The sequence below is a fragment of the Dermacentor albipictus genome, unplaced genomic scaffold (assembly GCF_038994185.2).
Source record: "Dermacentor albipictus isolate Rhodes 1998 colony unplaced genomic scaffold, USDA_Dalb.pri_finalv2 scaffold_25, whole genome shotgun sequence".
NCBI lineage: Eukaryota > Metazoa > Arthropoda > Arachnida > Ixodida > Ixodidae > Dermacentor > Dermacentor albipictus.
Genome location: NW_027225579.1, coordinates 4,958,054 through 4,977,000, shown reverse-complemented (window position 1 = coordinate 4,977,000; position 18,947 = coordinate 4,958,054). Strand labels below are relative to the sequence as shown.

Below are 18,947 nucleotides of genomic sequence, written 5' to 3'. Positions count from 1 at the left end.
GAAATTTCATATCGGGATCCAGGCTTTTAAGGCGGACGTGACGAGCGTCTGGCTGGGCCCAGTATCTTCTCGTCGCACTCCTCATTATTTCCGACAGGAGGCATGTGATGTCCGGTCTGGAGAATGGCACTACAGTTCGCAGGCCATTGCTGAGGGCGCGCCTTGCTGCAGCATTACCTCATTACCGTTGAGCCCACAGTGTCCCGGGATCCATTGGAACACTATGCGGTGGTGTTTTTCTTGAGCGTATGAAAGCAGCTCGGTGATCTGCAGGGCCAGAACCTGATATGCGGTGTGGCGCAGGAAGCATCCCAAAATTTGCAGCGCGGGTTTTGAGTACGTGAAAATGCACCACTCTTGAGGTCTTTCCCCGCAGATGTGGCGAATCGCTTCCCGAATAGCCACAAGCTCTGCAGCGGTTGATGTTGAATTATGGTCTAGTATGAAACCTCGAGTCATCTGTTGGGTTGGTATCACCACAGCTGCTGTCGATGCCTTAGGTGACACGGAGCCGTCTGTGTACACATGAACATATGTCTGGTATTCTGACCAGATGTACGCGAGAGCAAGTTGTTGTAGTCCACTGACGGGAACCAATGATTTCTTTAGTATGCCGGGGACATGTACGCATACGGAAGGTTGAACCATCACCCATGGTGGTTTGACGGGGTGATATGGAAGGGCATAGTCTGTTGTTATGTGGGGTAGATGGCAGCGGAGTGCACTTGTGAAACTGCTTTCCGGACGCTCATGTAGAACCGACGTCAATGGATGGCAATGGTGTCGTGTCAGTAAGCGTAAATACACACGAAGTGGTTCGTGGGACAGGTATATCGGTAATGGGCATACGTGGGCTTCCTCAATGGTGCCTTTGTTGGAGGCACGCCGTGGCAACCCGAGGCATATTTTGAGTGCCTGCGCTTGGACGCTCTCTAATGTCCGTAAGCAGGAAATGCTCAAGTTTGAGAGTATCGGAAGGCTGTATCGAATGTAGCCCACGAAAAGAGACTGATAAAGTCTAAGTAATGAGCCTTCCGTGGGGCCCCATTTCATGCCTGTAGCGAAGCGAAGAACATGACGAAACAGAATAAGTTTTTGCTTCAACATGTTAACATGCCTCGTCCATGACAAATCACGGTCAATGATAATGCCCAAGAATCTTTGGTGGGAGACATACGGCATTATGACACCGTTAATGGAGATCGGGTAGCGGCAGACGGATTTGCGCGTGAATGCAACCACAGCACATTCTTCGGCAGCTAAGCACAAACCCTGACGCCGTATGTATCGTGAAGTAGATGACACAGCCCGTTGTAATTTCGCACGTAGTTGTGGGCGTGTTGTACCAGAAGCCCAGATGCAGATGTCATCTGCATATGCACTGATGTGGATGTGAGGTGGAAGCTCACCCACCAGGCCAATCAGTGCCACAATAAATAATGTTGTGCTGAGAACTCCTCCCTGAGGAACTCCGCAGCATACCTGATGACGGTTAGTGTCTCCGTCAGGCGTGGACATGTAAACGAAACGGCTGCTGAGGTAGCTCACAATCCACAGGTAGAGCCGGCCGCCAATATCCAAGTCATCTAGGGCTCAAGAGTTCAAAATTGCTAGCCAGCCTCTAGAGTTTGCGAAGGAACATGTTTACCTAGGTCAATAAATCACAAGGAACCTTTATCATGAGTAGGAAATATACAGAAGAAAAATATGTGTTGCAGCGTATACGGGATACGTTATGAGATAATGACTGGAAGATTACCATTATCACTAAAAAGAAAGGTGTACAATCAATGTGTTGTACCAGTGCTAACATATGGGGCAGAAACATGGAGAGTGACAAAGAAGCTCGAAAACTATTTAAGGACCACACAAGGAGCAATGGAACAAATAATGATACGCCTCACGTTAAGGGATAGGATGAAAAAAATTAGATTGTGGGGTTTGATGCGCCGAAACCACTTGCTGATAATGCTACACGGGCTTGTCAGAAAACAGATGGGCTCGCCATAATAAAAAACCCCAGTGCGGAACAGTGGGAGAGGATGCTATCCAGCGACATCCTGAAAGTCCAACAAGGACTAGTAAGGCATGCACCCAGGGCAGCTACCCTGAGCGGAGCCCTAGACTAGGGGAACCGACCCTGGAGAGAAGATGGAAGACTCCATCTGAAGCCGCGAAAATCACTGCAAAGTAGAGCAAATAAACGTTTTTCATAATCATCATTGCTGATAATGAGGCACGCGGTAATGCAGTTTTTCGGAAATTTTGACCACCTAAGTTACGTTAAGGTACGCCTAAATCTGAGCACAAGGATGCTTTCGTCCGCTTAGAAGTGCGGCTTCTGTGGCCGGGAATCGATCCCGCTACCTCGTGCTTACCAGCCGGACACCATAGCCACTAAGAAACCACGGCGCAGCCCATCTGAAACATTAACTCTGCGTTTTTCGGTCAGATGGCTGTCAATCTGTCTTTCTGAATAATACTGTACTAGATTATTAAAGGCAAAAGTCAGGCGTTCCACACGGCATTGTGTTGGGGCCAATCCTCTTTTTAATTTATGGTTACGATATCAGTAACCACATGCCATCGCCAATGAGACTATTTGATGACAATTTATTTGCACGAAGACAGATAACTAACAGTGAGGATGTGAGTGTGCTGTAATCTGACGTCAGTCAAGTAACCCACTGGTGCCAACAATGGCACATGAAAATAAACTTGTCAAAAACGAGGCACATCGTGTTTACTACAATAATTAACCCCACCTAATCTCTTGTGGAATGCCGGTTTTATTACAGTAACCAGTACCGCTTGAAAGGCACTAGGATTTATTAAAAGTAACTTGTACTCTGCTAAACTGTCGAATAAGCTTGCTGCATACATAACCTCAGTTCTCTAGAAAATAGAATATGACATGCTTATTTGGGGCCCTACGCAGCAATGCCTAATTAACAAACTTGAGGCCATCCAAAACAAAGGAGTCCCTTTATCAAGAGAAAATAATCGCGCATCCATGTGTTGCAGACAAATCCAAAGACTCCGATACCAGCCAAATGGTATGAGACCCAGCTGGAATTGGAGGAGTTGCATGTAAGCAGCCGAGACCAGAGCTCGAGACCCGGCTGAAGCCGTACGAGGCCCCGAACCGGGAGCTCAGGGCAATAGTCACGTTTCTGCAGGCCGACAACGAAGGACTGCAGGTAGGGGGGGGCATCATCACTCTTCTGGCCCTGTAACTTTGAGTCTTTGAGACCTCAGTCACCTTGAATCTAGGGGAAGGGGGGACTCGTAAGGAAGCGAGTAAAGCTCATGCGCACTCACACATCCTCATTGCACACACACACACACACGTATATATATGTATATATATATATGTATATATATATATATATATATATATATATATATATATATATATATATATATATATATATATATATATATATATATATATATATGTATATCACATATTCAAAGTTGTCGAAACGTTTCGTAATCTAGCCGCATTCATGGTCGCCTGCGTGCGTGAGATTCCGGAACTACGAGCTCAGAAAGATTTAGAAATAATTCTATATTGTGTTGACTATCGCGATCAGCAAAACTCATCTATCGCGGATAAATCAAGGGAGTTTTTATGCATGTGAGGTTTACGAAAGGGCTTAAGCAACTTCCCAAATGCGCTTCCGAAACGAGCCCACACAGATGTCCCCCTTTTGTAAATAAAGCGAGCGCATCGTGCGTGTTAATACTTTTGAACGCGAGAAACCTTAAGGGCCCCATGTCACAGAAAACCCGGTGTGGGAGTCATTGGATTTCTTTGTGAACGAAAGTTTCCCCATAGATTGAGGTATATGTGGAATGGCAGTGCAGCTTAGCCACTCGCGGCGACTCGGCCTTCGACGGCGCCCAAGATGGATGCACCCCGTGTGTTGTCTGTAATTCTGAAATTCTCTGCCATAAGGCCGCTTCACAGCCTGCAGGGTAATCTGTATGAGCTAACTTAGATGTTCGGTTGTCATGGTCAGAAGTTCCAATCTTCGAGTTTCTTTTTTTAAACCTGGAAGTGGTAATCTCGAATTCATCTCCTCCAGTACTCTACAGCTCCAGGCTTGAAGTGGCGCCTGACACTGACAAGAACGCCGAGAACTAGTTGGGCTATACTAAACCAATGAGGAACTCCCACTACGCTTCAACAAAGACACTGGTGCAGCATTCGGCCACTGCCTCCTTGATGATTCCTACAATTCCCCCATGGCCCTGAGTCTCCAGCAGCTGCTAAGCATCTGTTCAAGGCGGCGGTCACACCTGTAATACAGCAGGGCGTTCTAGCAATCTCTGAACCTGGACAGGCCGCCCGTGGAAACTGATCCTGGCAACCTTTAAAACCCCAATTCTCTCGAGTGAGGCTAGCTTAGCAGAAATTTGAGGAACTTTCATGCACTGTTTCGTAAGAATAACTGCGGAAGCTTCTATAGTGCAGACTAACGGCCATGTTCTCTGCTATAGAGAATTCCCAGATCAGAAGCAATACGGAATAGGATTCCTAATCCACCAGGACATAGCAGCAACATTGATGTATTCTACAGCAGTAGTGAGTGGGTAGCAGTAATTGTAACAAAATTTCACGAGAGGTATACATTAAAGGTAGTAGAAGACTATGCTCCAACATGCGCCAACGATGAGGATGAAGTATATCAGATAATGAAGGGAAAAAAACGTCCACCGAATTGTACCATTTGCTACAAAGCAAACCCATATGGATGCCTCGAAAGAAAAGCCTAAGAGTTGCAGAAGAATTCGTCCTGGTCGAGGATGAATTTCGTCCGAACCAGAACGAATTTCTCTTCAACTTTGAGGCTTTTGTTTCGTGGGACCCGTATGGGTTTTCAGTGTTGCAATTGCTACGGTAGGGTGGACGTCTCTTTCTTACTTTATTAATTAGCTCTCTCCACGTAGTGGGTTTCCGCAGAACTAATAATAAAGCATATAAGTTTTACGAAGAAGTTGAATTAGCGAAAACAAAAGTGCGAACTCAGTATAGGCAGTAATTGGCAACGGAATGCAAAAGTGAAGAAAAATCAGACTGCTGAACGAGCGATTGGGAAATATGGCGTCAGTTTCAGAAACACTTGAGGAGAGATGTTAATGGAATTCTTGGAAAGGAATAAGCTGTGAATAATGAGCACCTTCTTCAGAAAGCGTAGCAATAAAAACTGGACCTGGAAAGGCTTAATGGGGACACAAGGAAACAAAGTGATTTCATATTAATACGATATCATCGAGAAATGGTCAAGGGACGAGCCGCCGCAAGAACGGCGCTGAAGTGGGTCTGTGCTCTTGGCGCGAGTAAGTGTCGGCCTGGTGGTCTGGCTGCAGTGTAAATAGCCTGTAAATAGCCTCTTTCAACTGTCTTTCCACACATAACATTCTGGTGGAGGATAGCGATCCCCGTCCTCACCACGGAACTCCGAAGTGGTCGGTACAACGAGCTTGTCACCATGCGTCTCGGCGACGAGACCGCCTCTGCAACGGCTTCGGCTTGTCCAACTGCTCCAATCATGAAGGTTCCCCAACATCGCGACCCTGTTGTGTTCTCTGGCCTGGAGAGAGAGGACGTTGGCGAATGGATCAAGCTGCATGAACACGCCAGTGCTAATAACAGGTGGGACCCAACGATCATGCTCGCCAATGTCATCGTTCATCTCGGCGGCACCCCACGCGTGTGGCACCAAACGCAGGACGACGAGATAATCAGTTGGGACAGTTCAAAGAAAAGCTCAGGGAACTGTTCGGTGACCCCATTGGGCGCAAGGTTGCCGCGAGAAAGGCTCTTGCGTCTCGTGTTCGGACATCTACAGAGCCGTACGTTTCATACGTCCTCAACGTCTTGGCTCTATGCCGCAAAGATGACGATAATATGTCTGAAGCAGATAAAGTGGCGCATCTGCTAAAAGGCATCGCTGACGATGCTTTCAATTTGCTTGTTTTCGGCAACGTCTCGTCTATCGACGCCATCGTCAAAGAATGCCGTCGCCTGGAGCAAGCTAAGAGCCGCCATATCACACCACATCGCGTGGCTACCCAACACTGCTGCTACGTCGACATGTGAGCGTTTACCGCGTCAGACAACCACCTGTGACCACGTAACCCGTATTGTTCGCCGCGAGCTCGAGGGCGCCTGTTTGCCAGGTTTCTCCGCGACGCCTCCCGATCCGCCAGAAACCACGATTGCCATGATTCAGGCCGTTGTCAGACAGGAATTTGAGAACATGGGTCTGAACTCCGTGTGACACACGGAACGTTCAAAGTTCAACGTCTCTACCCACGGTTACCCTGTTCTCGAGCAGCCCTCCTCGTCCCCGGCAGTACTTTTCTGCAACATCTCGCCACAACGCGCGCGAATGGCGTACCCCTGATGACAGGCCGATCTGTTTCCACTGCTGTAGCATCGGCCACGTCGCTCGTCACTGCCGCAGCCGATGGCCATGACCTCCTCGGACATACACAGCCGCTCATTCCTGCGCCTTTAGACCTTCTGTTCCCTATGCCACCCGCGATGAACCCACTGCCGCTGATGCTCCTGCCCCTAACCTTCACTGCAGCCGCTCGCCCTCACTTCGATGCCATCAGTTTCCTTCTCCACAACCCCGTCGCTACTCTTTGCCGCCTGTCTGTCGCCTCCTGGACCCAGCCGGAAAACTAGGCCCGGCAGCTTCTGGAGGTGAAGCTGCGTTGTCCACCCGGCCCTCAAATCCTCTGCTCACATTACCTACGAACCAAAACCTTCTTGACGTTGACGTTGATGGCTATCCTGTCACGGCACTCATCGATACAGGAGCACATCTTTCTATTTTCAGTGCTGCCTTCCGACGACGACTGAACAAGCTCCTCACTCCGGCATCGGCACGCGTTCTCCGCGTCGCGTATGGTGGTACTGTGCCTATCATCGGCATGTATACGGCACGTGTTAGCATCGCAGGCCGCTACACTCCTGTCCTCTTCACTGTGATTGCTCATTGACCCCATGACTTAATTCTCGGCCTCCATTTTCTCTCCGCGCATTTTGCTCTTATTGACTGGTGTACCAGTACCCTTCGCGTTGAGTTGCCAATTCTCGCGGAACCTTCTGACACACCCCAGTGCCGCCTACGCCCCACCGGCTTTCTTCGCCTGCCGCCAAAGTCAATAGCCTATATTGAACTGTTGTCTTCCTCACCAGTCCCTGATGGCGAGTATCTCTTCACTCCTCTGCCCGACATTCTTCTACAGTATAACGTTACCGTGCCTCACAGTATACCCACTATTACGGTGAACTGCATTTTTATGGCTATCTTTAACTTTGGATTGGCAAAGCAAATTCTACCGCGAGGTATTTGCCTTGCCAACGTTGATTGTCTCGGCGACCATCACGGGGCAGCTTTATCGACCGATGCATCTTGCCAGCTTAGCAGCCCATCGTGCCAGTCTCGGCCACCGATCCCAACGTAAAGAAAATGGTTGCGACGGACCTGTTTTCAGCGCAGGGTAAAGACCTTTGCCAAATATTATCGTCCTACCGAGATATTTTCGACTTCGCCAATCGACCTTTAGGCCATACGCTCGCGGTCAAGCATCGGATTCTTACTGGCGATGTTACGCCTATTCACGGACGACCGTATCGAGTTTCTGTGCCGGAACGCAAAGTAATTCAAAGTGAAGTGGACAAAATGCTAGATAAAAACATCATTAAGCCTTCTTCGAGTCCCTGGGCGTCACCTGGGGTGTCGGTTAAGAAGAAGGATGGCACGTGGTGCTTCTGTGTAGACTACCGTCATCTCAACAGCATTACTAAGAAGGACGTCTAGATGCTCCCACGTATAGAGGACGCCCTTGACTGCCTCCACGGTTCCTGCTATTTCTCATCTATTGATCTTCGTTCTGGATACTGGCAGATTTCTCTTGACGATATGGACAGAGAAAAAACCACGCTCATCACACCTGAGGTATATCAATTTAATGTAATGCTGTTTAGATTATGCAACGCCTCTGCTACCTTTGAACGTATGATGGACTCCTTGCTCCGAGGTTTCAAATGGTCCACATGTCTCTGCTACCTCGACGACGTCATCGTCTTCTCGCCGACGTTCGACACTCACCTTGAGCGTCTCGCAGCTATCCTTGATGTATTTCGAAAGGCGAAGCTGCAACCTAACTCGTCCAAATGTCGCTTCGGCCGCCGCCAAATTACTGTTCTGGGCCACCTCGTTGACACTTCCGGAGTACAGCCTGATCCCGACAAAACTCGCGCTGTCCGAGACTTTCCGGTTCCGAAGACAGCCGCAGACGTTAGAAGTTTTGTAGGGCTATGTTCGTACATTCATCGCTTTGGTCAAGATTTTGCGGCAATTGTTAGACCCTTTACTAATCTTTTGAAGAAAGGCGTACAATTCTCGTGGGGTACTTCAGAAGCCGCCGCCTTATCTCGTCTCGTCACTCTTCTCTCCTCACCACCAATTCTCGGCCACTTCGACCGTGATGCCCCTACAGAATTGCCTACAGATGCCAGCCGTCAAGACATAGGTGCCGTCTTTAGCCCATCGTCAGCGTGGCCAGGATCGCATTATTGCGTATGCTAGCCGCCTCCTCGCACCATCGGAGTACAACTACTCCATTACGGAACGAGAATGCGTTGCTGTTGTCTGGGCGGTTGCGCAGTTCTGTCCTCACATTTACGGTCGCCCTTTTTCCGAAGTCACTGACCATCATGCTCTCTGCGGGCTCTCATCGCTAAAATATCCTACAGGCCGGCTTGTTCGATGGGTTTTTAGGCTACAAGAATTTTCATATTTTGTGGTGTACAAGTCTAGACGCCTGCACCAAGATACTGATAGCTTGTCGCGTTACCTTGTTGACGACCCTGACTCCTCCAGTACTGCCAGTGCTCCTTGCGTATGCTCTTTATCACAGCTGCTTCACTTCGCTGACGAGCAACGTTGTGACGCCTACATCAGAGCATTCATCGACCGTTTTGAACCCTCTCCGGCCGATGCTGCTATACGTCTCTTCGTTCTCCGCGATGGTACTCTGTACCGTCGTAACCTTCACCCAGACGGCTCTGAGGTCCTGCTTTTAATGCTTAAACACCTCCGCTCAACCGTTCTAGAAGAGCGTCACGACGCACCAACGGCAGGACGCCTTGGCGTATCTCGACCGTATGACCGTGTACGTCGCCGTTGTTTCTGGCCGGGCCTTGCTCGTTCCGTACGACGTTACGTCACCACCTGTGAACTTTGCCAACGACTCAAGACGCCTTCCCAGCTCCCCGCTGGTTACCTGCAGCCGCTCGACATCTCTGCTGAGCCCTTCCATCGTGTCGGCTTATAGTTTCTCGGCCAATTTCCGGAATCTACATAAGAAAACAAGTGGGTTACAGTCGCGGCGCACTACACGACCCGCTACGCTGTAACCCGCGCTCTTCCGACCAGTTGCGCAACTGATGTTGCGGACTTCCTACTGCATGATAGCATTTTCATTCATGGTGCCCCACGTCAATTGCTAACAGACCGTGGCCGTACGTTTTTGGTGAAAGTCATTGATGACATCATGTGCGCCTGCTCAACACAGCATAAATTTATCACCTCCTACCAGTTTTAAACGAACGGCCTAACTGAGCGCTTGAACCACACCCTTACTGACATGCTATTCAAATACGTTTTAGACGACCACCGTGACTGGGACCTGGCTTTACCTTACATTACCTTTGCGTACAACTCTTCCCGTCTCGAAACTGTTGGCTTTTCGCCGCTTTACATCTTGTAAGGCTGTGAGCCGACGCTACCACTGGACACTGTGCTTCCGTCCACCACAGCTTAAGCTAGCGCTTATGCTCGTGATGCAATCGCCCATGCGGACCATGCTCGCCAACTGGCGCGCGCTCGTCTACAAGTCTCTCAAGACAAACAGAAGCAACGCTACGACCTTCGTCACCGTGATGTCCATATTGTGCCCGGCACCCTCGTGTTGCTTTAGTCCCCATCGCGTAAAGTTGGCCTTTGTGAAAAAATACACAGGCCCATATTGCGTGCTGTGCCAAGTAACCGATGTCACCTATGAAATAGTTCTAGCCACATCCACTACGTCCTCCGCTGTGGCAACCAGTGACATTGTCCACGTCGCCCGACTCACACCCTACAACTCTCCACGCGCCTTGGATATTTAACAGCACCGCGACGTCACTTTTGCCACCGGGGGGTGGGGTAGTATTACGATATCATCGAGAGATGGTCAAGGTACGAGCCGCCGCAAGAACGATGATGAAGTGGGTCTGTGCCCTTGGCGCGAGCGAGTGTCGCCCTAGCGATCTGGCTCCAGTGTAAATAGCCTGTAAATAACCTCTTTCGCTTGTGTCTTTCCACACGTAACAATATCTTCTGGCGATCACAGCATAGTGCAGGATTAGAAGCATTAGGTAAGGTAAAGATCAGTGATCATAGGTTAGTGAGGTCAAGAATTCACCACAATTCGAAGAGAGCAAGCGAAAAATTTTTCATTGAGAATCAAGGCAACCTATACGCCGTAAGGGTAAAAGTAGACCAGTTCAGGCTGGTACTTGCAAAAAATTTACAGCCTTAGAACTGCGAGATGAAGAGTACATAGAGGTACTGAATGAGACGGGAACTAGACTGGCTTCACGAGCAGCAATTGAAGTGGGATGTAACGCACCAAGGCAACAGTTAGTTAAATTATCTGAAGCATCGAAAGACGTAATAAAGAAACGAAAAAGAATGAAAGTGGGGAACTCAATAGATAAGATGGAATTCTCGGGATTCTCAAAACTGATCATCAAGGAGAAAGTAAAGGAGAATCGAAATTATGACGTAAGAAAGACTGAAGAAGCAGTACGAAATAGACGCTGCCTGAAATCAGTGACAAGAAAGCTTGACATAGGCGAAGCCAACATTAATGCCCTGAAAGGTCAGCAGGGTAATATCATCAGCAATTTTGAAGATATAGTAAAAGCACCTGAAAAAATCTTTACTAACTTGTGCAATACCCATAGCAGCCAGGAAACTTCCTTTGGAAGTAGTAATGAAAAGACTTCATAGGCTCCTTCTATAACTTGCGATAAAGTTGGAAGGGCTTTAGAAGATAGAAAACGCGGAAAAGCGACAGGAGGAAATGGAATAACTCTCGTTTCAATCAGAGATCGAGGAGACACCATGCTTGAAAAACTTACGGACCGTTGCACGAAATGCCTCACGCCTTCAAGGGTTCCAGAGAATTGGAAGAATGCCAACATTATACTAATACAGAAAAATGGAGACGTTAAAGAATCGAATAACTATAGGCCCATTAGCTTACTTCCAATGTTGTATAAAATATTCACCTAGATAATTTCCAATAGAGTAAGGGCAAAGCAGGATACAATCAATAAAGAGAGCAGGTTGGCTTCATGAAGGGAGACTCTAAAATGGATGACATCCATGTCATCAATCAGGTAATCGTGAAATCTCAGGAGCACAATCAGCCTGTGTATGTGGCTTGCATAGATTACGAAAAAGCATGGAATTCCTTAGAGATATCAGTAGTCATAGATATATTACATAATCGAAGAGCCCAAGAGACTTACATAAATATCTTTGCAAATATCTAAAAAAAATTATACCTACCTTAAGTCTCAACAAGTTGAAAGATACCTATAAAGAAAGGGGTCAGAAGGAGGCACAATCATTTCAATGCTATTCACTACACGCTTGCAAGAAGTGTTCAAACTAATTATTTGGCACGGCTCACGAGTAAGCATCAATGGCGGATATCACAGAAACCATCGGTTTGTTGAAGCCATGGTCCTGTTCAGCAACGCTGGGGATGAGTTACAACAAACGATTCAGGATCTCAACAGACAAAGTGTTATAGTGGGGTTTATGATTATTATGCAGAAAAAAAGATAATGATCAATAGCCTAGAAGGAAACAAGAGTTCAAGATTGCTAGCCAGCCTCTAGAGTTTGCGAAGGAACACGTCTACCTAGGTCAATAACTCACAGGTGACCTTGAACATGAGTAGGAAATATACAGAAGAAAAAAATGAGCTGCAGCGTATACGTCAGACATTATCAGATAATGACTGGAAAATTACCACTATCAGTAAAAATAAAGGTGTACAAACTGTGCATTCTAGCAGTGCTCCAAGGCCCCGGAGACCTGAGAGGGCAGCAAGATGCCCCAAGACCCCGCACAGGGGCCGTATTCTGTAGCGGTTCGCTTTGGAACCGGTTCGGTTTGGCTGTTACGTCTGGATTACGTCACTCGGAGAAAGTGTGGAACGGGGCGGCGTAAGGGGAACCAATGAACGAGCGGCAGTCTGCCAGAAGATCACGTCATCATTTTTGTTTGTACTTGGGGGATGGTATAGCAATCGAAGGATGTTGCTGGTTTGATAAAACACATTGGTTTGTATAGAACACTTGCAAATATAGTTTTCAGTAATAAATGTGAGCTTGCGGCGCAGACGAGGGCGTTGTAATTTTATATGTGTTGTTTTCCTATTTAGTCGCTAGGTGGTGTGCCATACGTTATGCAAACAACTTGCCTTGCTTTGTTTACGTTTTGGACTTGTTCGCACGCCGAAACCGAAATGATGTTGTCGCACAAGGACAGGCGGCTGTCTCCTCATGTTTCAGCGAGGCAGCGCGAAATACTCGTTTCATTTATCGAGGAGCACTCCTACCTAGCAAACGCGTCGTGTGTGCTGGGCCAGCAGCTGACGGTGAGTTTCTGTTGCGCCGTGGACGGGAATCTAACCCATCCTTTTTCTTTGCCCACTACCGTAACCGTAATGGCCTTGGCGACGGTTCTAATGATCCGTCTGACCGAAGGCTGCGACAGTGCAATCGCTTCTTTATTCCCGACGCACTGTTGAAAGCACCCGGTGGCAAAAAACCGCAGCGCAGAGCACTGTCATCTTGTGTCACACCACGAAATCTTTGAGGTGCGAGATGTTCTTCCAGCTCATCGCAAAGACGTCGCACTATGACTTTGGAGAGCCTAAAATGCCTTCGAAACTCTTCTTCGGCCATGCCGAACGCGTCGTTGCCCCTCGTCGCGTCGTTGTCTTTCGGCACTCGCCAGCAGCACAACCAAAGGAGCCGCCGTTGCCGTCTCTGTCTCGTCTCGTCTAGGTGCCGTTTCGTCAGCTGGCGCGAGACTAACCGACAGCGACGATTGCCCTAGCAACCCTCGACATCATGCTCGCTACCGCGCGCGACCCTCGAGCGAACCACTTCTCCGCGGTTCCTTTCGTAGCAGGGAACCGGTTCCTTTCTAGATGATTGGCAACCTGTGTGACGTGAACAAAATTTGTCGTCCCGCCCACCAGGGTTGACGACAACGAAGCGCCGACTAATGGCAACAGTCAGACCGAACCGGTTCCAAAGCGAACCGCTACAGAATACGGCCCCAGGGCAGCACGATGCCCCAGGACCCCGGAAAGGGCAGCATGATGCCACAGCACACGGAGAGGGCAACACAACGGCCAAACAGACCAGATAGGGCAGCATGAAGACCCAAGACACCGGAGGGCTGCACAATGCCCCAATGCTCTGGAGAGGACAACACAACGCCCCAAGACACGGGAGGACGGCCCATGACGCCGGAGAGTGTAGCACACCGGCCCAAGAGCTCGGAGAGGGCAGCAGAACGCCCCGAGACCCCGGAGAGGGCAGCGCAACGCTTCAAGGCGCCGGAGAGGTCACCACAATGCCCCAAGAGCCCTGAGGGGGCTGCACAAGGCCCCAGGACTCTGGAGAGTGCAGCACAATGCCCCGAGAGCCCACAGAGGGCAGCAGCAATCCTAAGAGCCCGGAGAGGGAAGCACAATGGCCCAAGTTCCCGGAGAAGGCAGCTGAACGTGCCAGGACACCGGAGAGTGCAGCAGAACGACCCAAGAGCCCGGAGAGGGCAGCACGACGCCCCAAGACACCGGAGAGGGCGGCGCAACGCCCCAACACCCAGGAGAGCACAGCACAATGGCCGAGGACCTCGGAGAGGGCAGCACAATACCCCAGGGCCCCGGAGAGGGCAGTGCGACGCGCCAACAGCCTGCAGAGACAGCACGACAGTCCAAGTTCCCTTAGAGGCAGGACAACCCACAGGACAAGGGAGAGAGCAGCGAAGTGCCCCAGGAGACCTGTAGGGCAACACATGGCCCAGGACAGTGGAGAGGGCAGCACAACGCCCCAAGACCCCCGAGAGGGCAGCACAACAGCCCAAGACGCCGGAGAGGGCAGCACAGTGGCCCAATACCCCGGAGAGGATAGCGCAATGGCCCAAGGCTACTGAGAGGGCATCTCACCGGCCCAACAGCCAGAAGAGGGTACCACAGCGCTCCAGGACCCCAAAGATGGCTGTACAGCATCCCAAGAGCCTGGGGAGGGTAGCAGAACGCACCAAGAGCCGGGAGAAGGCAGAAGAAGGTACCAATACCGCGGATAGGGCAGGACAACGCCCCTAGGACCCGTTGAGGGCAGCACAACGTTGCAAGACTCCGTAGAGGGCAGCACAATGCCCCAGGACACCGGCGAGTGCAGCAGAACGGCCCAAGTGCCCAAAGAGGGCAGCACAAGAGCTAAAGACCCCGGAAAAGGCAGCACTGTGCCCCAAGACCTCGGAGATGGCCGCGCAATCGTCCAAGGCCTCTGAGAGGGCAGCACAATGGCCCAAGACTCAGAAGAAGGTACCACAGCGCCCCAAGACCCCGGAGAGAGCAGCACAACGGCCCAAGAGCCCGCAGAGGGCACCACAACGCCCCATAGAGGGCAGCACAACGTCGCGGAGAGGGCAGCGCAACGCATTACAAAACTTCTTTGCTTTTAATCTAATAATCGCTTCATTGTCGTGCTTCCGTGCCCAGAAGCTTGAGTGACCCGTTCGGTGCCTTGTTTCCTTCACTGTGTGGTGACGTGGAAAGCAATCCTGGCCCATCCAAGGACGATGTCCTTGCTCAAGTACTTAAAACCGTGAGGGACCTTAATGAAATATCCATTAGAATGGAATCTGTAAAAAAAAATTCTATGTCGTAGACCATTCATGAGCTGAAACAAAAGCAAAAAAGCGTTTCAGATGCAATATCTGACATCGATCAGAGACTGCAGCACGTGGAAAGCCAGGCGGCAATCCTTGATGAATGAAAACAGGATGTCAACTTATTGCGTGGCAAGATTGAGGGTGTAGTAACCGATACGAACACGCTTCGTGCGCGACTTGATGATGCGGAAGATCGCTCACGTCGCGACAATCTGTTTTCTTTTGGTGTAGCGGATACTCCTGCAGAAAATTCAATACAATCAGAGGAAAAAGCCCTAGATTTGATAAATAATACTTTGAAACTCAGTTTAACTTGCGAACACATTGTGCGTGCACATAAAATTGGTCGCTACACTCAACAAAAATCGCGGCCGATAATATTTAAGTCTCCGCCTTATAAAAGCAAAGAACAAGTTTTGTCTAAGCGTTCTGTTCTCAAAGGAAACAGCCTGACTGTGAGGCAACGCGAAATATAAGAAATTAATGGATTATGGCAAGGGAATAAATACACCCTACAGGCTTCGTTACAAAACCCTATTCGTGGGAGAAAACTGTTACGGCTATGACCTAGATAACGATGCTGTCTACGAAATAACGCAACGAAACAGAAATTCCGATCCTCGAATTCTGCGCTCAGGTCGTGACTTACAGAACGCGCGATTGCGAAACGCGAGGGGAGATGCTTGCACTTCATCGAAACATGTTATCTCTGTTGTATTCACTAATATTGGCAGTATATTTAATAAAAGGGATGAAGTGTGTTCTCTGGTTGATGACACTGATGCTGACATAATAGCGATAACTGAAACTTGGTTGACTAACAAAATAACAAACGAAGAATAGTTTCATTGCCGTAAAAGATATGTTGTGTATCGGGACAACCGTACTGACAGAATAGGGGGTGGTGTATTACTTGCTGTTAGTAAAAACGTTGAGTGATTTATTCTACGATAATTACTGAAATTGATTCTACCTGGTGTTGTTTAACCATTACTTAAAAAAATTACCGTAGGCATCTGCTGCCGGCCACACTCAAATAGTTCGTTTTGGGATCACCTACATGACTGTCTAAATCAATTGACAGTAAGATTCCCCGGAGCAAAGATAATTCTTTCGGGTGACTTTAACTTTCGTAACATAAATTGGCCGAGCACATGTCCCTTCTCTAACCCATCATCCAGTCAGGATAATCAGTTTATCGCTATTTGTTCTGACTTTGCCTTAGTACAAACGGTCGTTATTCCAACACGTGTTGCAGGCACTACGTCATTAAAACTTTATGTCGTGCTGACATCATCAGCTGATATTATATCCCCGATAACGCACTTACCTGGCCTTGGCGACCACGATACATTATATTTTACAATCACGATATCACTATAACTGAAACGCGAACAATTTAAGGAAATAAAAGATTATAAAAAGGCTAACTTCTCGGCAATGAATAATGAACTTGCTTTCTTTCTTGACACGTTTCTACTCTGCCATCTTGAGCGTTCTGTCGAGACAAATTGCCGCCTCTTTGAAGAAAAAGTACCCGATCTAATAAGTCGTTATATTCCAGTCCGACGTGCATATTCAAATAGTAACGCACCGTGGTATAACAGATACCTTAGCAGACTAAGTAACAAAAGGAAACGCCTATGTCGTATCACCAAACGGTCACTAAATCCTGAACAATGGTTCTCATACAAATCCGCTGCCGCCACGTACTTTTCAAATTTACGGTCTGCGAAGTTTTCCTACTACAACGTGACCCTTCCCAAGCTACTGAAAACTAACAGTAAGGTATTCTGGAGCTCTATGAAGGGAGATAGCACTAGAAAAGTTACTCTAACTTCACCAACTGGGAAAGGAATCGCCGACCACGCATGCGCTGACGTGCTAAATGAGACGTTCGTACAGGCCTTTTTGCCGTCTTCACATGCTACTCCTCCCGAAATACGACCCTAAGATACCCCCACATGGATCCCATAGCATTTAATACCAACACTATAAAATCGATTATAAATCAATTACAGCTGAAATCGTCATGTGGTGTTGATGAAATTAACATTACATTTTTACACAATACTAGTGAGTGTTGCTCAATAATTTTACAATTACTTTTTGCTCAGTCGCTTCTCAACGGCAGATTGTCTTTAGATCGGAAAACGGCTAAGATCATTCCAATTCATAAATCTGGTAATACGCATAACCCTTTTAATTATAGGCCCATTAATTTGACTTCAGTGCCCTGTAAGATAATGGAGCACGTAATTTTTTCTGAGGTAATCAGTCATCTTGAATTTAACAACTTTACATCTAGCCAACATGGTTTTCGTAAAACATTCTCCTGTGATACCCAGCTTCTTTGCTTTACTGAAGACTTGCACGGACTGTATATTTCTTGATTTTGCTAAAGCTTTTGACAAACTACACCACACATTACTGCTATGTAAACTCATAGTAGTAAACATTGATATTAATGTAATTAATTGCATACAAGCATTTCTAATACACCGCATGCAATTAGTAAGCGCCAATAAAGTTAATTCAACTCTAACATCCGTCAAGTCTAGCGTTCCACAAGGGTCTGTGCTTGGACCGCTATTGTTTGTGATCTACGTTAACGATTAACCTTATAACATTTCGTCAAAAATTTGTCTTTTTGCAGATGACTGCGTAATATATCGTAAAATTACTACTGAGGCAAATATTTTATCTCTTCAGGACGATATAAACACACTGCATAGCTGGACTATAAGAAGGCGCATGCAGCTTAACGTGAAGAAATGTAAATGAATGCGAATATCCCCTACTAATGAAGCTTGTCCTGCTTATTTACTTGATAACAATTCTTTAGAGAGCGCAAGAAACTAAAAAATATGTCGGCGCCCATATAACCTATAACTTATCCTGGAAGTACCATATCGACTTTATAACAAGCAAAGCTCATCACACAATTGGATATCTTCGCAGAAACGTCTCGCTCGTGGCATTATCGCTCAAACATTTTTATACACGACATATGTCCATCCACAGTGGGAATATGCATCATCAGTATGGGACCCACATCATGCCATCTCAATTAACTGCCTTGAAAGTGTGAGAATCGCTCCGCTCGGTTTATACTAGCTAATTAGCATCGTACGGCAAGCGTAACACAAATGAAGGCGACACTTAACCTACCTTCACTGTTAACCCACAGGAAACAATCACGCCTATACTTATTTTATAAGATTTACTACCAGAACGCAGTGCTTCGGTCAACATGGATTAATCCAGCACTATCCATCTCCTCCCGTAGAGATCATACGCATAAGGTACATGCGCCTCGCTCTAACACACTAACACATTTGCAATCATTTTTACCCAAAACATGCAACGAATGGAATGGTCTGCCAGCATCCATTGTTAGTATAAGTAATCGTGTTCAATTTAGAAACGCTTTATTTACCTACATTTGAATCATGTAACGCGTTCATGTGTATTTTCATTCTATAAATATCATATTTGCAACTTAACTATGTATATATTTACCTAGCATTCACAATTTGTTTTATTGAAAAGTGTATCAAGAGTTTTCTATGGTGAACTAGCTACCACTATTATTTTTGTCTATGAGGTGTCAATCAGTGAGCAAGCATAATTTATCACTGTTACTTGCTGTGCCTTTTCTGTACATCATTTTTACCTCCTCTATGTTGCCTCTCCCCTTTATGATGTATACTTACTCTGAGGGTACTGTAATTAACTAAATAATTAAATAAACGGAGAGGGCAGCACATCGGCCAAAGACCCCCGAGAGGGCATCATGACAGCCAAGGACCCAGGAGAAGCACTAGGCCCCAGGGCCCCAGAGAGGGCACCACAACGTGCCAAGACACAGAAGAGGGCAGCACG

At 47.6% G+C, this 18,947-nt stretch overlaps 1 protein-coding gene across 1 annotated transcript; it reads left to right on the top strand.

Annotated features, from left to right (window-relative positions):
• The first annotated feature begins 13,796 nt into the window (after positions 1–13,796).
• LOC135908407 (myelin-associated oligodendrocyte basic protein-like) lies at positions 13,797–14,318 on the top strand. The gene has a single exon (XM_065440189.1). The coding sequence runs from the start codon at positions 13,797–13,799 to the stop codon at positions 14,316–14,318; it is 522 nt and encodes a 173-aa protein (XP_065296261.1).
• The last annotated feature ends 4,629 nt before the right edge of the window (positions 14,319–18,947 follow it).

Excerpts from the sequence above, each read along its gene's own strand:
- LOC135908407 (XM_065440189.1), top strand. The coding sequence starts at position 13,797 with ATGCCCCGAGAGCCCACAGAGGGCAGCAGCAATCCTAAGAGCCCGGAG.